The sequence below is a fragment of the Carassius auratus genome, chromosome 23 (assembly GCF_003368295.1).
Source record: "Carassius auratus strain Wakin chromosome 23, ASM336829v1, whole genome shotgun sequence".
Classification (NCBI taxonomy): domain Eukaryota; kingdom Metazoa; phylum Chordata; class Actinopteri; order Cypriniformes; family Cyprinidae; genus Carassius; species Carassius auratus.
This window is the reverse complement of record NC_039265.1, coordinates 10,852,571-10,877,420: the sequence shown is the minus strand read 5'-3', so window position 1 is coordinate 10,877,420 and position 24,850 is coordinate 10,852,571. Positions and strand designations below refer to the sequence as shown.

The window sequence follows — 24,850 nt, the reverse complement described above, 5'->3', positions numbered from 1 at the left end:
TTATACATGATTGCACTATTGTAATGTTGCTTTTTACATAAAGGTAGAAGTATATATAGAAGTTCTCATGCATGACCTTGTTGAGGAGTAAGGCTTTAAAGAACTGTTGCAGGCATGTTGTCTGTAATGATTATACAATTGCGAAATTAAATCTATTGCTTTTGACACAACTGTACAACAGTTTTGTTTAAATTCATTCAGCTTGGAATAAAATTTTAATTTCAAAACCCATTCTTTCTCAGTTCTAATTCTCCGATGTGTTTTCACTATTATAAATGCACAATTGAAAACACAACTGATCATGATCAGTGAAAAAAAAAAAGAACAAAAAATAATCATGCATTTGGACATAAGTACACTATGATTAAACTTCCACATCTCAGTTTGCAAAAAACATATTGAGAAATGCATTTAAAAGTCTGTTGTGCAACTGTATTGACGACATGCAGTCTGATTTGACAATCAACTGCAAATAAAAAAAAAAATTGTTTCTGGTGCCAAATGTTAGTGTCAAGAGGCAAAGAGGAAAAAGTGTTCACACACACACACCAACACGTCTTGTAAAATTACATTCTAATCATTTGTTAACAATCTTGCATATTTTTTTTACATCTCACATTTACATAAGCCTTTTGTTAGATGCTAATTGCTCGCCTCAATGAACTCTGAATAATGATTGGCTGTGAATGTGCATGAAGTCGCATTAAGAGTGCGATGCTCAGACACGCTTTATGCCCAGCGGCAGAGAGTGGATCCCGAAGGCACCCTGAAGTGGACGATACAGGGATTAGAAGAGTGCAGGGAGCAGCCAAGATGCCAACACAGTTACCTCTAGTGCACTCGTCCGCACCCTTTTACTCAATTACAGCCACACAATTACTGAATAAAGAACGTTTGAGCTCATAAAAATGCATAGAAAGCCAACAGAAATCCACCTTAATAGCAAGAAGCAGACCGAGATAAGTTTGTTTTTTAATTCACTCATCTAAAAATATCTGTATGGTAGTCTTACTCTTGTAAAGCTCCCTCTCCTTCTCTCACACTCTCTCGTACCGAAGCCCACCTCTCGGTTGCCCTCCCCCAAAGAGTGTCATCATGACACGTAGCTTTGAAATACTCTTGACAGGCACAGAATTGCTCATACTGGTGCTAAGCATTGAAGAAGCCAGACTAGTGACTAGGAAATGTGTCATTTTATTGCTTTGCTCATCTCACGTTAACAAATGGAGTGATGGCAGCTGAATATCCTTGCACTGATGTGACTGAGGCACACAGAGGGAGTGGAAATCACCAACCTCGCCAGGGGAAAGACAGAAAGGAATACTATAAACGGGACATCTTGATCTTTTTCGCCACCTGAGGTGACCCGCAGATCAACCGTTTCACATTCAGCATCACTCTCTCAATGCACTTGAAAAACGCTGGATGTGTGTTCGCTTCATCGAGACCCCAGGAAGCGCACACGGTCCTATTCAACTCTCCGATGATGAGTGGCTCACCTATCGCTCGAGTAGAGGCAGAATCAGGTGCGGATGTTCACAGGAGCTACAATGACAGTGGTACTATCGGTGATGGCTGGAGCATTAGTGGCAGTGGTCCCTGGCTTCTCGCAGTCATGCTGTCCCTCATAATTCTGGTGACAGCTTGTGGGAACATTTTGTTGATCGCCTTGGTGTTTGCACATCGGTCGCTGCGCTGCACCTCCAACTGCTTCCTGGTGTCCCTCTTCCTGTCAGACTTGATGGTGGCTCTGGTCGTGATGCCCCCTGCCATGCTCAATGTGCTTTGTGGGACCTGGGTGCTGGCGCCCGGATTCTGCCCCGTCTGGCTTTGTTTCGACGTGATGTGCTGTAGTGCTTCCATCCTCAACTTGTGTGTCATCAGTCTGGACCGCTACCTCCTCATCATCTCTCCATTGCGATACAAACAGCACATGACCCCGCCTCGTGCCTTGCTTCTGGTGGGTGGGGCTTGGGGGTTGGCAGCCCTCACTTCCTTTCTGCCGATCAAGATGGACTGGCACAGCCTGGGTCGCTCCCAACACCTTTCCGAGAATGATCCCGCCAACGCCACAGTCTCCCAGTCGAGTTCCTTCTACCCTGCTTCATACTTCCAGCTTTCCACATCAGGGACGCCATCCACACAGTGCCGCCTGCGGGTGACTCTCCCCTTCGCCCTCGTGGCGACCTTTCTCACCTTCTTCTTGCCCTCTACAGCCATCTGTTTCACCTACTGCAGGATCCTGCTGGCGGCCAGAAGACAGGCACGACAGGTGGAGGCTCTTACTCATCCCGCTTACCCACATCACTCACCCGGCGAACCATCTCGCCCTGCTTCTCCCAGACACGCCGTCCAGGATGGAAACGACTACAGCCAGCAGGAGCCACCCGGGTTGCGGCAAGCTCCGGTGAGAAGTCCAGAGTCAGAGAAAAGATTGGGATAGAAATTCAATTTGTGAAGTGACAGGACTAGAGTAGAGTTATTAGATAAATGTTTTGCTTCATGTGTGTGCAAATCCTTGTTGTGAACTCTCGATAAACTAAGCCACTCTGAGTAGAGGTCTTCACAGGTCCACTTGGATCTGACCTTGGATCTCGGACATGGGTCGGGTTTTGTATTAGCTGCTTTGGGTAATTTCTTGTGCTTTTTCCAAATGGACCCAATAAGAGCCAAATTCTTTTAAACTATCCTGGAGGCAAACATGTGCATTCATGTTAAGTCCATTTTTGAGAAACACGTAAAAAACTGAACATAGTTTGTAACCTTGAAATCTATCTTACAGATATGAGATCAGGAATATTACACGGTGTGTTCATGCAGGGCTTTTCTTTTTTGTGCACAGCAGCCCTTCACCGGAGATGAGGTAAATAACATGATTTATTAGGCTATCAATTTACTTCTTATTAAGCGTTCATGTTTATTTTTTAAATCAGGGTCACAACTGAAAGCAAACTGAGAAATAACATGTATCATGTAGGCAAAACTGCAGAATAATATTCGGCTCGGAGAATGGATTTTAGGACCCGAGGAGGCCTCTAACTTGGAGTGCATGCATTCTCAAACTGTTTTGGCCTATTGGTAATTTACGTAGCCACTGCTTATGCAAGTGAAGGCTGTGTGATTACAGACACAATGCCGCTTGTTGAGAATGTGCAGAGAATTCCCCGCACCTTAACAAACACAAAAAGAAAGTTGAAAGAGATGTAGCGGAAAAAGGAAAATTCAATTTTGAGGACTTGAATAGAAAGTAATGAGAGACAAGATGAGGGTGTCAGGGTGCCAATAAGGCATTTGAAGATGAGGAAGGGCGAAATGGGAGGGTAGAACTATTCAAGAGAATAGCAAAGACCTTGTGAGGCACTGTCACTTTCAAGAGCTTTCATCTGAGAGAGGGAAAGGCATAAATAATTACCCCAGGCTAAGGTAACATTACTAACCATCTCTCAGCAGGAGAATCGCTGTGAAATCTCGATGAATATATTCTTTTCTGTCTCTTCCTCTCAGCTGTCGGTGAACAGTGAGCGCAGACTGGCACACAGGCAAAGGAAGAGAGCTCTGAAAGCCAGTCTTACCCTGGGAGTGCTCCTGGGTCTCTTCTTCAGTGCCTGGCTTCCCTTTTTTATCATCAACATGGCACAGGTCAGTCCAAAAAACATCAACTCACTTGTTTACAAGCATGTAAAAAAAGAGGATGGGTGGCAAACTAATTGCAGTATGACAAACCGACATCCTATTTAATTATTCCTTATCCTGCTCTCGAGCTTTCAACAATCCCGTCCCCCATCTGTGTCCCTCACTTTGCTCAGATTTCAAGCTTCTGGGCAAGCCTGTCTCTAGCCCTCCTTCACACACAATATGGTGTGTGAATAGCACTCTATCTCGGTCTCCTACTCTCCCCTTCTTCATCCGTGGCATCCTAACATCGTCTTCCGACGAACTAGACATCTTTGACCTTTTCCACCTCTTTGGTATTGAGTCTCAACTACATTATGTATTGATTTTGTGATCTAAGACCTTTTCTTCTGTACATTCAGGCGGTGTGTGAGTGTGTACCACCCTCCTTCTTCGATGCCATCACCTGGTTGGGGTACTGTAACAGCACCATGAATCCAATTATATACCCAATGTTCATGAGGGATTTCAAAAGGGCTTTGGCACGGCTTCTACCCTGCTGTTCTTCATCACAAGCCCCTCGAAGGCCATCGCTGCCACTTTCCCTTTCTCTACGCAACTCAGGGGAGCCACAACTGCCCACTGAACCCCCCTCCCTCGTGTCCGACCCACCTCAACTACCGGTGACGGCCACGGACGCCGTTAACCTTCTCGACGCGGAAAACGCCGGGATCGATCTGCCTCTGCTGCTGCCCAACCAGGTCGATACATTAGATGATTGACACTCCAACCGAGACAACAAAAGAAGTGCAATGTATTGTGAACGGCAAGATGTGAGACTTATAATTACAGGTTTTTGAAAAAATGTTTTGAAATGTACCATGTAAAAAAAAAAAAAAAAAAAATCAATGGGATAGGTGTTAATGGGATAGTCGTGCCTAAACTGGAAGCCTGCTTCGCTCCTCGAGGCAGACCACAGAGATCGTACATTTAGAACTCAACACGCATCCCGCTTCATTCATTACCATAACAACCAAAACAACAGATGGATAAAGCAGACGAGAGCGAAAGAAATCTCACTAATACCTCTCACAATGTCAAGTGGTTTGTCTGTGGAGCTGTAATTCACATCTTAATTAAACAACAAACCACTTCTAATGAAGGGGGCAAATGGTGTATACAGAATACTGGCAGTTTATCACAAATTATATTTAGCAGTGCTTAAAAAAAAAAATCTATATTAATTAGAGATGATATCCATAAATAACATTATCAATTCCAGAATGACAAAAAGCCAAGGTTCCTGTTGGTTATATTTTTAATGCTGGGTACACATCAAAAGATAATCGGGCTGATTCTGGGCCGATTTCCCCACTTCCGACAATCTATGTCCTGATTATCTTGATGGTACTACAGATTATTTTATCAGATTTTTCCTTGGTGTGAGGTGTGTTAAGAGTCTTCGAACCTGATCGGAAGAATGTCGGAGCAGTCCCGATCGCGAATCGTAAATATTCAACATGTTTAATATTTAGGATCAGAAATCCTGATGTGTGAGGGGAACCTCAAGGACAAATGCGCGCACGCTCTGGAGATCATCACTTGAAACGAAACAATATCCAATCAGAAAGCGAGATGATGGAAGACGGAAGCTTGTACATCCTTACGAAAGGAAAATATATTTACCAATATATTTCTTAAAATATACTGTGATATATTATTTTCCCTTTTTATTTCTAATATTATATATATTTGAATACATTTAATAATATATTGATGACACATATATTATATAATATATTGCAAAATATACAAATGATTGCCGCTTTCAATATATTGCAATATATTGGAAAAAATAAATATATAAAAGAATATATGCCTAATATATTACATTATATTCTCCAATATACTGCAATATACCGCAAATGGTTAAATCTAGGAAATTTTATCCTCATTTTTGTGGTCTTATCATATTTTGAAGATCTATTGGTGTGTACCCAGCATAAAAGTCTTGTGAGATTCACATGTGACATTTAAACACTGTGTTTATTTGGGTCCCACGGTAACCTTTACGCCCAACCCTTAATCTTGGTGGCAGCAAATGCGAATCTCAGGAGTTTCTTGGAACGAGGTTTACCATCTAGACCCAAACCACATTTGGTGAATCAAGGAAATGTGAGGATTTCATTGCTCTTGGCTCAGAACAAGCAGGTTTGCCATTGACTAACTGCTATTGTGCTTCAGTTTGCAACAGATAAGGTGTGTTTGTGCTTAAAAAAAAAATCGCTATTAATTAGAAATGGTATACACAAATAACATAGATATTATCAGACAATTCCAGGATGACAAAAAGTCAATGTTCCAGTTGGTTCTAGCTTATACTGATAACTTACACTCTGGGTGGGGTCTAGATGGTAACTCTTCTTCTGCTAAAAGTCTTGTGAGATTCACACGTGACATTCAAACACTGTCTTTATTTGAGTCCCACAGCAACCTACGCTTAATCCTTAATCTTGGTAGCAGCAAATGCGAATCTCAGGAGTTTCTTGGAACGAGATTTACCATCTAGACCCGACTCAAAATGTTATGATTTGTGAATCAAGGAAATTTCATGACTTCATTGCTCTTGGCTCAGAACCAGCAGATTTGCCATTGACTAACTGCACCTGTGCTTCAGTGTGCGACTGGTAGGTTGTGTTTGTGCATTCAGTAGTCCACTTTGTGTCATCCCAGTCCCAGGACGTGTGCTCACAGTCTGTCTCACTTTCATCTTCTCGGTCTATTTTGCCTTGATCCTGAGATGGTTCAACATGATCCTTGACTCCGAGAGTGCATATTGAATGTGTGTTCCCTTGACAGGGATCAGTGACGCCATCAGATTCATTGATGGAGTCCAGTAAATCAGATATATCAGGGATATCCCAGCCATTCTCAGAGTCCTTCCTCTCGCACGGTTCCCTGTCTACAGTCGGTGTCTTGTATTTATCTACATTGGCCTCTGTGGTGTCTGAGGTATCATTGTTTGAAATGTCCATAGATGCTTCCCCTTTGACTCTGCTCTGACCATCTGATCCTGGAGTGCCTGGTTTTTCTGGAGATAAATGTACCAGCGGTAGTTTGCCACCCATGGCTCCAGCTTCTTCCCTGGTAGGAACCCCTACTGCTACTAGGATGGTGTCCATCTGACGCATATAGTCCAGGTGTCCTTTAACCTAAGAGGTGGACAGAACATAGCCAGTATTCATAAAGCAAGTGGAAAATACTATACATTACTTAGCATTATTAATTTGATATCCTCATTCTAATTTTAGTGGTGCTTGTAAACTTTTCAGAAAAAACAAGCTTTGGTGCATAACTAGGGCATGTATTATACCTCAAACCAAGAAATGTAGTACCTTTTTAAGTGATCAAATTTACATATTTTTTCATGCACTGGTGGATGATAAAAGCAGTGAAAAACTCGTAATAGTTTTGTATTATAAAAAGAGATGCCTGAACCAACATACATAGACTGTGTGCAATCTTTAATTTAGTTTTGCACAGGCAAGGACCAGTGTAAAATGTACATAAGGGCAGATGCCATATTTAATTTTTCACAAATTAATATGTAAAATAAACACACAGACTTTTCAAGGGTTTGCAATGTTTTTGATCTTTGCTAAATAAGTCAAATAAAAAATACATATGAAAAACACTTCCAATTTTAATCTTAGGTGAGCTAAAAACCTTGTTTTATGAACCTGATACTAGAGCTGTACGATTAAGACAAAAATCAATTGTCGATTATTCCCTTGTAATTGTAATTGCGATTATTAATTACAATTATTACAATTTACATTGAATGATGTTAATACCATTTTTTATGCAAATGCATGCCGTATTTTTGTATGAAAATAAGCTGAAAACACTCTAATTGAAAAACCTTTATTGCTTTTCTATAGTAATAAGCCTCAAATGTCAAATATATAGCAGGTTGGTTTCTTATTTAAATTATAAAAAAATATGAATGGTATTATAATGTTATACTAAAAATAAAACAATGGAAAAACCCTTAATCTGTATAAAGAAAAAAACATATCTTAAGTGTGCCGATTTTAACATAAGTGGACATTGAATGATTTATTGCCGCTTTGAACGATTACGTAATTGTGACATCCATAATTGTAATTGCGATTAGAAATTCAATTAATTGTGTAGCCCTACTTGATACTATACAAAATGCTATTTCTTTTCTAAACTTCTTTTGGAAATCTCCCTTTGATTAATATTCACCATCTGGTCATTATTATAACAATATATGTGTACTGAATTGTGATTGGTCCATTTTAACAGATTTTCTCTATAGCTGCTTTGACATTGCATTACATTGTGAACAGTGAAAGATTATGTGAACAGCAAGATTACAGTTGCTCTGATAAGCCTAATTTAAACCTAAAACTGTAACACTATTCATGTGCCGTCTTACAAGCTCTGGTATTTATTTCAGGAAATGCAAACTGAGTTACTCATTAACATTTCTTCACATGCCAAACGAAAGTGCAATTCATCACATGCCTCACATTGCAGTCGCATAACCAGGGTTCTTGAACTGATTACCTTGCCATATCTCCTGCAGATTTATCTAAGCTGTGTAATTAACATGGAAATCATTTCGCTGGTTTAAAAAAAAAAAAACAAGACTTAACAAAAGACACACAAGCATTTCTTTTTTTGTCCTGGATTAAGACTAGTGTGATATGTCACATGGATGACATGATGACATTTGTGCATTGTATAGATGACACATTTCTTTTTCTTTTTTTTAGGTAATTTGGCCTTTTTTATGAAATAGTGCTGTATTTAAGGACTCCACTTGAATATCAACGAGCAACTTCCCGCAACAGTAATTACATTAATTGTAGTCTTTTGTTGGTGACAATTTAACAATGCCCTTTCTATTCATGGCAAGGGTGTTAAAAAAAGTAACTTCAGATGACTTCAAATCTTAGCAAGCTGGAAGGAAATTAAACTTTGACTTTGCGATTCTATAATGTCATGCCATTGTGTGGAGTAGTTACTATTCCATTCAGGAAATTGAATCTGAATTTAAATGCATCTCACAGACACCAAGAACATCTACTAAGAACAGGGACTTGACGCCCAATGCACACATGCACTTGCTTACCACTGATGACAGATCCACATTGATTATTTTGCGATCTTGCGAATTGATTGGCTGGAGCCCAGCAACAGAAAGCTGGACTGATGAACTTCTATACAGGAATCCAAGAAGCCAATCCCCTCTAAACCAATAAAAACACATTTTCAAACATGCTAATATGTTGATACATTCTGTTACTTTTTAATAAATAACTAAATTAATAAAGTGTAATTTATAATTCTTTATCTAGTGGTCTAAAATCTAATTTGATGAATGTGTCATTTAAATTTCATTTTAAAAGAACTGCCCAACATAATCCATTTCAATAAAATGAAATAATCTGTTAAAGTGTTACTTCAATGATTTCATTTGAAGGCATTATTTTATTTCATTTCCATTCAAATCTGACATAACATTGTTTTTCTCCCATTGATGAAGACACATAGTCATTTAATATCCATCATAACCGATGTCTTTAGGTTTATAAGCAGAAAAGTTTAGCAGATAGTGGAGGAACTGTTTGGAATTAACTTAATGAAAGAAACTGCACAAGCATCCAGCCTCAGTAACTGTGAACATACACCTCTATTTCAGTTTCAGGGTCAGTAAAATTAAATAATAGTTATTTTATTCATCGAGGATGCATTCAATTGACAAAAGGTAATATTTAATTATTATAATGAGAGATTTTAATAAACGTTGTTCTAATGTCAGCAAAGAATCCAATTAAATGAAGCCATTTTAAAACAGTTTAAAACATGCTATGAAATTGGGTCAGCTTCTACAAAAAACATTAAGCAACAAAAATGGTTTTCAGCATTGATAATATTTCGACAGCCGCAAATCAGCATATTAAAATGATTTCTGAAGGATCGTGTGACACTGAAGATTGGAGTAATGATGCTGAAAAAAACTCTAAAAGAAATGTATATTATTAAATATATTCACATAGAAAATAGTTGTCATCTCAAATGATATTACTGTTTTTACTGAGCATAAAAGACTTATACATTATAAGAAATATTACCACACACAAACTTTTGAACAGTAGTGTACACGAGAAAAAAGAAAGTGAGTTAAATGAACTGTTAAAATGGGCAATCATAATGGCAAATTTGAAGTCTGAACATACCCCTTACCCATAAAAAGTCTTTTACCTGCAATATCCATTAACAATCTTCCCAGCCACAACCTTGGACAGTCGCTGCCATGTTTTCTCGGATCCGTCCACGGGAGCCCCCAGCAGCACCACGTCCTCCACCACACCTTCACTCCCTGCCCGATAATAAGAGACCAATGTCCTTCAAACGACTCTCATTTACAGCCTCACACCTCTCAGATTCTCATCCAGAGAGAACACCACTCAATCTGGCTTGCAGAAATTTGGCCGTGTCCAGCTCTCTCACGTGGACTCTTCTTGAGACACAAGGTCTTAAAGAAGACAAAAGGATGTTCCCTCATTAAAACGAATAAAAAGCGTACCTTGATCATTAGCGAGCTCTTCTAGGCAAAAGTAGATGACACGAGCTCCAAGGCTAAATCCAATTAGATTGACAGGCCGCTTTCCCTGCACAAAGATTAAAGATAATTGCACACATATTTGAAAGGAATATTCTGGGTTAAGATTATATAGGCGATTCACTCTATAAAGCCTACTGTATCATATTTAATACAAAATAAGGTCTCGAACATAATGAAACATTGTTGGAAAACAGTTGTACACCATCGACTACTACATGCCTTCTGGCATCTGATTAATAGTTTATTTTTATAGATTTTTTTTAAGCATATAACTATAAAAATGTGTTTTTGCTGTGAAATCTATACTGTTTTTAAAAAAGCAAACATAAGAACAACTTTAGTAATACTGTAATGGTAACATTTCAAGATAAACTGAAGCAAATGCATAATTTTTCAGAATATTCATGCTAAAATGCATCAAATATGAGGAAACAGGCTTTTGAGGAACACTCATTTGTTCATCTCTCAATCATGATTGTATTGCATTGCATTAAATGAACATTAAACTACAGAGTTTGAACATCCATATTAGGTATTTAAAGGGGGGGGTGAAATGCTATTTCATGCATACTGAGTTTTTTTACACTGTTAAAGAGTTGGATTCCCATGCTAAACATGGACAAAGTTTCAAAAATTAAGTTGTACGTTTGTTCCAAAAATACCTCTTCCGGTTTGTCACAAGTTTCTGAAAGTTTTTTTCGAGTATGGCTCTGTGTGACATTAGATGGAGCGGCATTTCCTTATATGGGTCCTTAGGGCACGTCTGACGGAAGAGCGCGCGCTCCCATATAGCAGAGCACTGAGAGCACAACAGACTTCACTGATCAGAGCGAGAGCGTCGCGAAATGTCACAAAAGTGTGTTTTTGGTTGCCAGGGCAAGACAACCCTGCACAGATTACCAAAAAAAAACAGCATTAAGGAAACAGTGGATGGAGTTTATTTTTTACAGAGCATCAACGGAGTTGTGCAAGTGTTTGTGTTTGTTCCCTGCATTTCGAAGATGCTTGTTTTACAAACAAGGCCCAGTTTGACGACGGATTTGCACATCATTTATTTCTTAAAGGGGGGGTGAAATGCTATTTCATGCATACTGATTTTTTTACACTGTTAAAGAGTTGGATTCCCATGCTAAACATGGACAAGGTTTTAAAAATTAATTTGTATGTTTGAAGGAGTATTTTTGTTCCAAAAATACCTCTTCCGGTTTGTCACAAGTTTCGGAAAGTTTTTTTCGAGTATGGCTCTGTGTGACGTTAGATGGAGCGGAATTTCCTTATATGGGTGCTAAGGGCACTTCTGCTGGAAGAGCGCGCGCTCCCGTATAGCAGAGCACTGAGAGCACAACAGACTTCACTGATCAGAGCGAGAGCGTCGCGAAAAGTCACAGAAGTGTGTTTTTGGTTGCCAGGGCAAGACAACCCTGCACAGATTACCAAAAAAAACAAAAAAGCATTAAGGGACCAGTGGATGGAGTTTATTTTTACAGAGAATTAACAGAGTTGTGCAAGTGTTTTTGTTTGTTCCCTGCATTTCGAAGATGCTTGTTTTACAAACATGGCCCAGTTTGACGCTGGATTTGCGCATAGTTTATTTCTTAATGATAATGCAGTCCAAACGAAAAAGGGTCACGATCGTGTGTTGGAACCGCAGGCGGTGAGTAAAACTGCTTCAAATATCTCGGTTGTTAACTCAGCTATCGGCGCGTAAGCACATCAAGTAAGCAACATGCGATGTTGTCGTCAAACTGCACTTTCCACAAAAAAAAAAAAAAAAAAGACGACAAAGTGGAACTTAGTCATTTTCCAAAACCGCTAAGCAAATATATACAGTTTCAGTACATACCACATAGAGACGTCGTTGCTGATGCTGCTCTTGTTCAATTTCAGCCTCTGGATCTGTGTCACAGCTTCCAAACGCTCTCAACGCAAAGCCTACTGGCGCTCGAGATTCTTTAGCTCTGCCCACATATCACGCCCCAGCCGCTCGTGTTTTTCCGGGAGAAATCGGTACAGTCTATCTTTCTCTTATGAATATAATAAAACTAAAGACTTTTTGGAGTTATGAAGGATGCAGTACTACTCTATAGGTACTCAAGATTAACAGGATATTGAGTGAAAACGAGCATTTCACCCCCCCTTTTAAATATCATCGTCAGACATTTGGGAGATATGAAGTAACAACTAAGATTCATATGCATTTGATGTAATAAATCTGTCATGCTGTAATAAAGATCTCATTTATTTACTTTACAAGCTATCAGAATTTCATCTGACCTTCTGGCCATATAAACATCAGCAACTGAGTCTGTGGCTTTGAATTAAAACTGAGGAGCTTTTTTCTCCTTGAGTATGAGCCACAGATACTGACTGTCCTTGGAGCTTTTATGTGACCCGTAACATTCCTCAGATTAGTCAATTCAAGTCGCATTGAGCTGAAATGGTCAAAGCCTAAGGAGAATCTTGAAGAAGTGGATGTCTCGCAGGACTCTGACCTGCTGTCGGCTCCGGAGCACCTGGGCCAGGTGTTTTCCCACCTCTGCAGAGCGACTCAGGCACACTCCCCAGGGGTTGTCGATCACACTGGCCACAGCCAGCAGAGAGGCAGGCCATGTCAGAGCCGTTACTATGCCTGAACACAGACAAGAGAATGAGCACTGCGCTTATTCTGGAAGCCTTAATGCAATGTGTGACAATTAAAACATTCTTTCATGATGCTAAAATTAAATGAAGCCATTTTGAGGCATGGTATAAAATAGGGGTGGAAAAGTAGAAAAAAATTGTTGCTCAGCGTCATTACTCCAGTCTTCACTGTCACATGATCCTTCAGATCCTTCAGTCTAATATGCTGATTTAATTCAACTTTTTATGATTCTTTGATGAATCGATTTTTGCATTTATTTGAATGCATTTAAAATGTAAATTATTTTTTATAATATTCTAAGTTCTTAACATTCTGCTTTCTTTTGTTTTGTGATTCCGTTAAAATAGACTATGATCTGGAGAAAAGACCAAATTGCGCTTCTAAAGTTGCGTGAGAGAGAATGCCGATGCTGATTTAAGCTTTGCCGGCCACTCAGTAAAACATTAAAGGTTCCTCCACTGGATCTTAATTTATTATAATGCACATGAATAAATGAAACCGAGACTCCAGCTCAACAATAAGAGACACTTCTCCTGTATTAAACACATCCCTGCTGAATCGACTGTCAAAGATGGACCAATTCAGACTAGACTTAAGATAAAGTGAATTAATATGACTGCACAATTCAACACTCATATAAATAAGGTAAGATAAAGCACAGGAGATTGTCTGTTTCCCTCAAACCAGTAGTTCTACCTTTTTAATAGCGTACTTGCATTAGTAAAGCAGACATACCTGAGAGCACTGTGTATTTGAGAGCCTCCTGAGCCACGACACTAACAAGCCCATCCCACAATGAATCCAGAATAGAGCCCAGTTCCAATAAATAACGCGACTCCCATTTCAGACAGTACTGTTCGCCACACGCTCCAAGACTGGACCAGGGAGCCTGAAACGAACCTGCGATAGCCAAGAGAATCTGAACCTTAGTGTGAACAATATTTCATAGGTATTTTATTATTAAATTAAAGAAATCGTGGAGAAATTAGCATTGAATCACTTGCTCACAAATGGTTTGCTTTGTAGTGAATGGGTGCCGTCAGATTGGTAGTCCAAACAGCTGATAAAAATATGACAATAATCCACACCACTCCAGTCCACCAGTTAATGCCTCGTGAAATGAAAAGCTGCATGTTTGTAAGAAACTAGTTTATTTTTAAGATATTTTAACTTCAAATGTGAGTCCTCTATAATGCTGTGTTCACACCAAACGCGAATAGAGCGTCAAATTCGCATCTACCACGTCTAGTTTTACATTTCAAAACGTGCATTAACGTGTCTTTACATTGACTTAACATTGAAATCATTCACGCCAGATGCTCTATTCGCGTTTGGTGTGAACGCAGCATAATAGTATTGCGCTCTCCAGTGAAAAAGCCATCTCATCTGAATCAGGAGAGAAATATGCGCATATAAAGAACTGTTTATATGCAAAAACAGTCCAAAACAATTCTAAACAAATATGGCTCTGGATTTTGCTGTGAGAGAACAACAGGGGATCAACTTTAATGATGGATTTGTTTCTTACAAACACGCTTCATTGGACTGGAGTGGTGTGGATTATTGTGATGTTTTTATCAGCTGTTTGGACTCTCATTCTGACGGCACCCATTCACTGCAGATGATCCACTGGTGAGCAAATCATGTGATGCTAAATTTCTCTAATGAAGAAACAAACTCATCTAAATCTTGGAAGGCCTGAGGGTGAGTAACAATTAAGCAAATTTTCATTTTCGGGTGAACCATTCCTTTAATAATTAATAACCATCATAGAGTACATATTTTAAAAATAGAATTTGTAGAGCATTTTAAACAAAATAGTAACTGAAAAAACATGCTATTTTGATGGAGATAAGGTTAACTGTGGCACTCACTGTATTTGCCGCTGCACAGCCAGCCGGTCACGGCTATAGTGAGATGAAGATGCTTTCCAGAACTCATCGGAAGAAACTCAAACTCCTTTATAGCGCCGACACGCTTGTTCATTTTATAGCCTGAATAAAAAAAGTTAATATACCTAAAATAAATGAACATAAATATAGATAGGAAACACAGAATCTGCAAACACTAACTGCATTTGAATGAAAGCAAACAGCTCCAATCACCTTGAGCTCAGTTCACTTTGAATGGAAGCTGAGAATGTGCCATGAAATCAGGATTATATAAAACTCCATTTGAACCAGAAATCAGACTGTAACTTTACCATTACTGTCATCTGCTCATCGATCAAACCTGTAACGAAGCTAGTGATTCAACCCTTTTGATTTCAAGAATTGTGTAAGAAATTCTATAAATCACTTGCCCTCCAAAAAAGAACAGAACCTTAGACACCAACACTGCTTTAAAGTCGTGTTAATGTAATGTAATGCTTGCCTGGTCCAAACCCAAGTTCAATTGCAGCGGACCGTACCAGAGTTCACATGAACCGTACCCCAGACCACCCTTTTTAAGTGGCCTCGGGTGTGGTTTGCGGGTTCGCTCTCGAGTTCAGAAGACAGCGTTCACATCATCCAAACGAACCGAAGTCTAACGTCAATCAAACCCGGGTGCACATCAAAGTGCTAGTGTGAAAGCACCCTTAGAAAGGCTTTCTAATGATTTTACAATGAACACTAATGATAAATACAAATCATAAAATATGCCAAAGTTCAATAAATAGTTCATTTGATAATAACAACTATTATTATAATTTTTTTTTTTATTATTTCAATATAATCTTTATTATTGTTACTATGTTTTTTTTTGTTTAGTTTCAGCTACTGTAGCTCACCTGTTAACCCGGCCCCTGCGGCTCCAAACATGGAGGCCATGATGGCGATGCCCGTGGCTGATCCCAGCACAGCGGCTCCACCCGCCCCCAGCACCGCTCCTGCCCCAGCAGCCACCAGAGGAGCTGCCAGGCCTCCTGTAACACCTGCCAAATATATATATATTTATTACGCTCATAGGTTTACATATTTACACAGATGTTTTTGATTTATATTGAAAACTTACTGTAATCCATCCAGATGTTTAATTTGTGTCTGTGCTCATAAGTTTACATATCCCTTGCAGAATATGCAAATATTTAAGTAATTTTAACAAAATAAGAGAGCTCATGAAAATTGCATGTTAGCTTATTCAGCACAGTACTAAAAAAATAACATGCAATTTTCATGAGCTCTCTTATTTTGTTAAAAGTACTTACATATTTGCATATTCTGCAAGGGGTATGTAAACTTATGACCACACACACACACACACACACACACACACACACACACACACACACACACACACACACACACAAATTAAACATCCGGAAGGATTACAGTAAGTTTTTTATATTATTCAAATAAACATCTAAATGTATTACAGTAAAATTAAGTATAAACTAAAAGATATATTTAATTAAAAAAAAATCAACAACAACAACAACAACAACAATAACAACAATAATAGTCACTAATAAAATATTATTGTACCGTATGCATTATGGTAGGTAAACCACTTAGAAAACATTACGGCCATTTTATTGTTTTAATAAAAATTTAATAAATATTTTAAATAAATACAGACCCATTGCATTAATTTAGTTTTTACTAAGCTAACTAAATAAAGAAAAATCCTAAAAAAATAAACAAACAAATAAACAGGTATACGCATGTTTTCATTGGCCAGTGTAATTTAAAACAAACGTCCCGTGAGATTCAGACTCACCAATCACCGTCCCTCCACCCACAGTGGCAAGTCCGATGAGCAGGTACCGGCGTAATTTACGACCTCTCTCTTTCTTTTGTCTTCTTGATGACTCTTCTCTGTTGAGAGAATGTCAATCTGGTTCATAATATGCTCACTGGAGCTGCTGAAAGCTCAGTGCTCTTGTTCATTGTCAATTCTATTCTATTAAATGAAAGTGCTGAACTGAAAGGAAAAACCTTGACCTAGATTGCATATACACAAAATACTCACAGCTGTGCGTGGTCCACATCATCACATGCAGCAGAGAACACATTAAAAGACAGAAATCAGCAAAAACATTCAAGTTTGTTCCTCGTGTCAAAATGATTACAGCACTGATTTCACAATGATATTGATCGTGCCCCTGTTTTGACTTTTCTTTGTGACTCTGTGTTTCTCAGAGACATGTTGATAACCCCCCAAAAACCCCATAAAGAGGCAGCAGCTGATGATGGGAGGACGTTTCACTCACTCGCTCTCCTCTACTGCCTCTCTCAATTTCTCTCCGAGAGTCTCTTCAAAATCCTCCAGCTGCTGTTGGGTCACACGCAGCAGACAGCTGACATGTCGGATCAGAACTCGAGCCCTGGCATCATAATGTCCTACATGAGAAGAATCAAAAACCGCTCATTACACGGAAAACAAGGCTGGAGGAAGAAGAACGAATCTCAGACAAAAGACTAGTTCATGCTTTGCCGAAAAAAACAAAAGAAAAAACTATCTTGCATACAGAAAGCATGCAAGAAATTTTTTAGAAGTATTTCGCCACCCTCTATTTTTATAGCTCTTTATACAACTGAAATTTCATACAAAGCAGCTTCATGGTATTAAACAGGAAAGTAAAAGGATCATTGATGCAAATTCCAAAATATGAGGCAAATCCAAATGTTTATTTTTAATAAAATAAATAAATCTAAATAACAAATAAATCATCCAGATGCATTATGGTAATTAACATATATATATATATGTTACACCCACACACACACACACACATTTTAACATTTATATATGTATGTATATATAATTGAAATACATAATATATAAATTAATGAATGATTAATTAAATTAATAACATCTATACACATTATGGTAATTTTTCTTTTTTGTTTATAAATAGGTTTTTTAAAAATATAATAAATAAATGCATCTCATAAAAATATGCTTTATTTTCTTTATGCAAGTTTTCATTGACATTCTACCTTGGTGTGACCAATGTGGATAAAAACACAGTTAAGATGTTTTATATATTATTAAAAGTAACAAATGTAATGTAATGTTATTTTCACATCTACATAAATAATTAATAGCATAAATTAACATTAAGTAGATAATATTGTAATGTTTACATTTTTTTAATGTTTTGTTTTCACTGCAGTAAGAAGCACTGGGATGGGAGTTTTCTTAAGAATTTAGAAATTAAAATGACAATGCAAAATATGTTAACAGTATTAATTTATCTTCATACAAAATATACTAAAAAAAACGGACATTTCTTTGTGAGATAATATTTTAATTTTTTTTTTTTTTTTTTTTTTTTTTTTTCTTTATGCATGCAATTGAAAAAAAGACCAGCTAATTAAATGTGAAACATCAGCTCACCATCTTTGACAGAGAAAGACACTAGATCCTGAAAAACAAAAGAGGAGGTCACAAACAGTGAGTTGTGCGAGCATCCGTATGTTAATGCTGGGTTCATGTCACACATGTACCTGAGTAATGGGTAAAGCTCCGGCTCCGAGCAGCGGCTCTGCGTGCAAGATGGACAGGAAGGTGTCAGTGCCTTCGAACCCGAGCCCCGCCAGGAACGCTTGCATGACCGGCATGACCGACTCATCAAGAGCCAGCCACTGAACAAGCCCCTCCAGATACATCTCACGAAAACATCTGCATTGGGAAAACATCAAAGAGAAGATTCACAACCCCAAACCATTCAAGAAATGTAATGTTATTATTCAGCAAAGACACACTGAATCAAAAGTGACAGTAAAGGCATTTATAATGTTACAAATACATGCTGTTCTTTTGAAGATTCCTGAAAAAAAAGCAGCAATCAGCATATTTCTCAAGGATTATATGAGACTTAAGACAAGAGAAATGATGCTGAAAATACAGCTTTGCACCACAGAAATAAAATGCACTTTAAAATGTATTCAAATAAAAAACTCTTATTTTAAATTGTAATAATATTTTTAAATTTTTCTGTTATTACGGTACTTTATTTTGTTAACGATGCAGCCTCGGTGTGCATGAGAGACTTTTTTTCCTTATCCAACCCAAACCTTCTAATGCTACTGTATATTAGTAAACAGAACAATAAATTGTTATTATTGTTATTGTGTATAAATGTATTACTTTTGCTCAGGTCCTTGAAACAGCTGGCCCAAAGACACTCCACATAACCCAGCGTATGCAAAGCGCCCCGGTTCACTCAGCTGCCGACCAAACACTTTCTCTGCTGGTGACAGATCATGCTTCTGTCCTCCTGGGTCTGTAACAATAATATGACAAAATGCTAAATATTTTTTTTTTTTTTTTACAAAGTTCCTGTTAAGAAGGTTACAGGTACACACAAACTTTGTTACATCACATCTAGTCCTCCACATTTGCATTACATGCTTATTACATGGGTCCAAGTAGAATACATCTTTAAACCATTTTATGACCTTATTGTCTTGCTTTGAAGAAGAAAACTACTTTGTGTGAGTTTAATATGAAGAGTTCAGATGTAAAAAGCCCTTAAGTGCCATCAGAAATTTTCATCTAAAATTAGCATTTTTATTTGTTTAGGTTCAGTCATTTTACTCTGATAGCAAAGTATAGCTCCTTTTCTATGCAATTAAAGTGAAATAACTGAACATAAACATAGGAGCCTCATTTTAGAATTAAAATGTCTAGAAATGCGAGAAAATTAGAGGCTTGTGCATCTGAGCTCTTCATATGAATATTGAAATGGGTGTAGCTTCTAGGTCCAACATATTTTGCATGATTTCTGATATTGGAGACCACATACAACTTTGCATAAGGCATTATGACACTATTACATGATGCTTTAATGATTCAGTATATGTAGTACTCATTGGTCTCGAGGTCATATGCACTGGAAATGCATAGCATAAGATGCAATGTGTTGTTATGTGACACAGAGTTTCCCCTGTAGAACCAAAACATGTTGAAGGCCTCGATCTTTTCCTACATCTGTGATTAAACCCAGAGCTGATCAGCAGCTGTTGGACACGTAACGATTAAATCCGATCATCAGAAAACAACATTACAAGTATCATCATGAAAACGAAATATGATCAGATCGAACTAACAATAAACAATACTTATCTAAAAAACATAATAATAATTAAATAATAAAAAGACTCTTATTTTGTTGTTATCTGCTAATCAAAACTAAAACCCTTTCAAAAGTCCTTAAATAAAACCGCACTGGGTGAACTCTATAAATAACGTTACCTGGAGTTAATTTCGGGTCCTCGTTGTTGTTACTTGTTGCTTCCATTGGTTTATCCTCACAGTAAGTTACAGCAGATTTGTTGTCTCCATGGAGGAAAGTTATACTTTGTTGTCGTGACCGATGAAAGTTCAGCGTTGAGCTGTTCTTGTGTGCAGCAGCGCCCTCTATCCGCGAATAATGGAGGACTGGCTTATGAATATTAATGACGCCACGTCAGGCTCGTCCAGCTGGCTCTACCGATTGGCTGAACTGAAGACGTTGGCGAGGTTTAGCTGGCGAATACGCGAATCCTAAAAGCGAAGGACTGGCTTATGAATATTAACTACGCCACGTCACGCTCGCCCAGCTGGCTCTACCGATTGGCTGAACTGCAGACGTTGGTAAAGTTTGCGTCGTCAGCTGGCGAATTAGCTAGATTGGTTTGGCTTCTGAATATTAATGACGCAACATGACTGGACAGTATCGGAATGTTATTTGGCATTTCACCACGACTTGATTAAAAGTCAAAACTGCTAATTTACCTTATCCAAGGAAAGCTAATTATAATTTATGCCATAAAGTGTTGGCTTTTTGCCCGATAAAAAGACAGAAACGTTGCTTTTGTTGTTTTCGCTGACTTCGGAGCATTATATATTATAAATATTGTGAAATATTCATATTAATTCGATTCATGACTTGAGGCTCCAATAAGATGTAGCAAGTAAATAAATGTAAGTAGCATGACCTAATTAATATTTATAAGCTGAGTTTTCTTAGTAGGATCAATAAATTATGTATAACGGGTTTTAATTTTTTTTTCAAACATGATAGGTTTACTTGGTGTTGTGAGGATTATTTATGTTATTAATTGGTTGCGTTATGCCTCATAAATCCTTAGTTTTTCCTTAGTGTTGAACAAAAAAAAAAGAGATATTAGAAATATTGTCTCTAGAAATATTGTCATTTTGTGGTCAGCAGAGGGAATAAGAGACCTATATAAGACTGCCACTATATAAAACCAACCAACAACCTCACAGATACACAAATTTTATTGAATATATATTAGGACCTAATAGTAAATAATAAATGTGGAATAATAAAACTAAGTAAGTAAATGAATGAATATACTAAATATAATAGTTGCCAACTGCCCATCTTTTTAAAATTATGCATGATCATAGCAATTTGTCTGAGTTATATAATTTACACTGCCTAATAACTCTCTTTTTGACACCTCCTGGTATTTTTCTATTCACTCTGGTTCTTACTGTGTGTGTTATTGTCTTGTTCGCTCCTGTTGTTATATAAGGCCTGTGAGCTGCTGTATCTTGTTGCTTTTTCCAGTAAAAGCCCATACTTGGGATGATCCAGGAGAACGATTTGTGAAATGCACGATTACATAATTTTCTAAAACCAAAAAAGCATATCTACTATTTGAGCAACAATCTCCTCAGAGCAATAACTATATATAAGTGTTTCTTTCTTTACAGCTTTACAAGTCTGTACATAGATTCATGGACATGTCTATTCATATTCTTTTCACAAGAATCTAACTGGAAAATATGAAACTGGTATTCACAACAAGAGTATGTATGTGCATTTGCAAGTATCTCCGATCTTTGTGTGTCATGTCTGTATTTTCTCTCCTGTCTTCCTTTCTTTCTGTACCTGGTACCCTCTCCTTACAGAGGTTATGAGGTCAAGACTGTAAGACAGGAGGGAAAAAAGGAAGAACTAGCAGTCGATGTTACTTAATACAAACCCTGCTCCTTCCTTCATGTAAATAAATGTCAGTGAAGAAACTTACATTTGCGTTTGAGCTCAGTCATCATTACAGATGTCTTTATTTGTGCTTCTTTCTCAACGTCCACTTGAAAAGATCACCAAGAGAGATACAGAGCACAGAAACATCATCAGCCTTGACAGCATATGTAAGCAAATGTAATTTTTTCCGTTTTCATATAATGTAAAACCATCTGTGGTGCAACACACCCAATATTCATAACTCATAGAAACAGAAAAAACAAACGGAGATTCACAAAACTCTCCAAATTAAAATATAGATGATGGACTGAATATGTCAACAACAACAACAATATCTATTAAATATATCACATTACATATTAAAAAAAAAAAAATAATTATTGAATTTATAATTTTCATATTTGATTATTTTTAACTTGTTTTATGACAACAGAAATGAACTATTTAGATAAATAAATAAAAACAACTGCTTTGTATAAATTCTTTATAAATCAACTGTATACATATATAATAATGTACTGCTTTTGTAAAATCAATCGTAATGAAAAAGTTAAACACATTCAGGTTTTGTGTCAAATCTTATGGAAATACTGTATAAATATATAAAGCTGTATTGTTTTATGTTAAACAGCAATGAATGAATGGAGTGAGTGAGTGAGTGAGTTAGTGAGTTAATTAATGAATGGAGTGAGTGAATGAGTGAGTTAGTGAGTTAATTAATGAATGGAGTGAGTGAATGAATGAATGAATGAATGAATGGAGTGGGTGAGTGAGTAAGTGAGTGAGTGATTGAATGAATGAATGAATGAATTAATGAATGGAATGGGTGAGTGAGTGAGTAAGTGAGTGAGTGAATGAATGAATGAATGAATGAATGGAGTGAGTGAGTGAATGAATGAATGAATTAATGAATGAATGGAGTGAGTGAGTGAGTGAATGAGTGAGTTAGTGAGTTAATTAATGAATGGAGTGAGTGAGTGAATGAATGAATGAATGAATTAATGAATGAATGGAGTGAGTGAGTGAATGAGTGAGTTAGTGAGTTAATTAATGAATGGAGTGAGTGAGTGAATGAATGAATGAATGAATGAATGGAGTGGGTGAGTGAGTAAGTGAGTGAGTGAATGAATGAATGGAGTGAGTGAGTGAATGAGTGAGTGAATGAATGGAGTGGGTGAGTGAGTAAGTGAGTGAATGAATGAATGAATGGAGTGAGTGAATGAGTGAGTTAATTAATGAATGGAGTGAGTGAGTGAGTGAATGAATGAATGAAAGAATGAATTAATGAATGGAGTGTGTGAGTAAATGAGTGAATGAATGGAGTGAGTGAGTGAGTGAGTGAGTGAGTGAATTGAGTGAGTGAGTGAGTGAGTGAATGTGTGAATGAATGGAGTTAGTGAGTGAATGAATTAATGAATGAATGGAGTGAGAGAGTGAGAGTGAGAGAGTGAGTGAGTGAGTGAGTTAGTGAGTGAATGAAAAGAGTGAGTGAATGAATGAGTGAGTGAATTAATTAATTAATGGAGTGAGTGAGGGAGTGAGTGAATGAACGAATGAATGAATGGAGTGAGTGAGTGAGTGAATTAATAAATGGTGTGAATGAATGAATTAATTAAATGGAGTGAGTGAGTGAGTGTATGAATGAATGATATCTAAACACTCTTCCAGTCAGATCTTATGGAAAATGTCCAGTTATTTTCATGCTTCTGTAGTCTCTTATCTCTTCGCTTAGTTTTGCATTGTTAGTTTATCTTAGCTTAGTGTTTACTTGAGCTTAAAGTTAAGTGAGATCCATCTCCATCCCATCAGCCTGATACAATGCCAACAACACGCTCAGTCAAACTTGAATTTAACCTAGAGAACAGAAAAGCAAAGGCAAACAGAAGAAAGGTGCTAAAGCTGTTTATTCAAAGCCAAAAGTACATTGGGTTTACCATCATCTCCCTGTCATCAAGATCTCCTCACATCTGTTGAGAGATAACAGAGCAGAGGTTTTCCACCTACCATCACACTTATAAAGATCTGTCCTATAGCAATCATTGTTCTGCAATAAATGTGTGTTTTCATCACATCAACAGCCAAATCTGTCGAGACAGGCCCTCGCAGCAAAGGTGGATTCTTGGGGAATTTGGCGCCCAATCAAAGGCAATATAAACCAAATACACCCTCTTGACATCCGCTTAGTCAGATAAAGTAAACACAATAACGCTAACACACTAAACACATTTTGCTCTCAAAATAATTACCGGCCTTGTACCAACACCAAAGCAGCCAATATCAAGCCATGAGACCCATTTGGCCTCCTTACACATGTGTAGAAAGTCGACACGGAAGGAGTTTTGTGTGTGACTGTTTATACGCGTGTTTCTATGGAAAAAAACAGCTGGACAGTCTTTTTGGGAATGATGGGGGTGGGGAGTGGAAGAATAGGTCATGATGCGTCTAAGGAGAAATATAAAAGAAAACTACAGCTGTATAAGACTGTGGCCAAGATGAGGAAAATGCAAAAATGCATTGAAACGCATGACAACATGTGAGGAACTAATGATGACTTCGGGGAATGGGAAGAATGTGAAAAGTTAAAAAAGGGTTCCCATCATAAATGAGACATCTTAAATGTTTTTTCATGACCGATCAGTGAGACTGAATGGACACTTTGCTATATATTTGGGCAAAATACATTATTTATTACCAGCAATCTCATTTGAGCTGCTATCTATGTTAGTTATATAATGTATATGTGAAATGATATATACTCTGTCAGCAATTTGTCTATACTAAGATTAGTTATTGGAGAGAAAATATGTTCACAGAGTTAAATTAAGCTCAATCAGCAGCACTTGTTGAATAATGTAATGTTCCTATTTCTCTAAAACATAGGTGAAAATCTGTTACACTGAGGCACTTACAATGAAAACAAATGAAGCTGATTCAAACATGTTCAAATAATCCAAATATATAGCCCCAAAACATTACCATGATTTTAGTGCGAAGAACTCATTAACCTTTT

General features: G+C 37.6%; 2 protein-coding genes across 2 annotated transcripts; one reads left to right on the top strand and one right to left on the bottom strand.

The window, feature by feature from the left end:
- The first annotated feature begins 344 nt into the window (after window positions 1–344).
- Window positions 345–4,870, top strand: htr6 (5-hydroxytryptamine (serotonin) receptor 6). Its single transcript, XM_026199730.1, has 3 exons — window positions 345–2,407; window positions 3,505–3,639; window positions 4,035–4,870. Exons 1-3 carry the CDS (start codon window positions 1,406–1,408, stop codon window positions 4,392–4,394), a joined length of 1,497 nt encoding a protein of 498 aa, XP_026055515.1. The 5' UTR covers window positions 345–1,405; the 3' UTR covers window positions 4,395–4,870.
- A 547-nt stretch (window positions 4,871–5,417) lies between these two features.
- On the bottom strand, window positions 5,418–20,284 carry tmco4 (transmembrane and coiled-coil domains 4). Its single transcript, XM_026199727.1, has 14 exons — window positions 20,097–20,284; window positions 18,990–19,125; window positions 18,347–18,521; window positions 18,237–18,264; window positions 17,107–17,236; window positions 16,614–16,711; window positions 15,685–15,828; window positions 14,789–14,908; window positions 13,650–13,814; window positions 12,766–12,902; window positions 10,235–10,319; window positions 9,910–10,027; window positions 8,777–8,894; window positions 5,418–6,824 (listed from the first exon to the last, which is right to left on the bottom strand). The coding sequence occupies exons 1-14, from the start codon at window positions 20,140–20,142 to the stop codon at window positions 6,222–6,224; spliced, it is 2,103 nt and encodes a 700-aa protein (XP_026055512.1). The 5' UTR covers window positions 20,143–20,284; the 3' UTR covers window positions 5,418–6,221.
- Window positions 20,285–24,850: the final 4,566 nt, after the last annotated feature.

Coding starts and splice junctions, on each gene's coding strand:
- tmco4 (XM_026199727.1), bottom strand. CDS start 20,142: ATGGAAGCAACAAGTAACAACAACGAGGACCCGAAATTAACTCCAG. Junction 13,815..14,788: donor GCTGTGCAGCGGCAAATACA/GTGAGTGCCACA, acceptor TGGCTATCGCAG/GTTCGTTTCAGGCTCCCTGG. Junction 12,903..13,649: donor CAAATACACAGTGCTCTCAG/GTATGTCTGCTT, acceptor GTCTGTGTTCAG/GCATAGTAACGGCTCTGACA.
- htr6 (XM_026199730.1), top strand. CDS start 1,406: ATGCACTTGAAAAACGCTGGATGTGTGTTCGCTTCATCGAGACCCCAG. Junction 2,408..3,504: donor CCGGGTTGCGGCAAGCTCCG/GTGAGAAGTCCA, acceptor TCTTCCTCTCAG/CTGTCGGTGAACAGTGAGCG. Junction 3,640..4,034: donor TTATCATCAACATGGCACAG/GTCAGTCCAAAA, acceptor CTGTACATTCAG/GCGGTGTGTGAGTGTGTACC.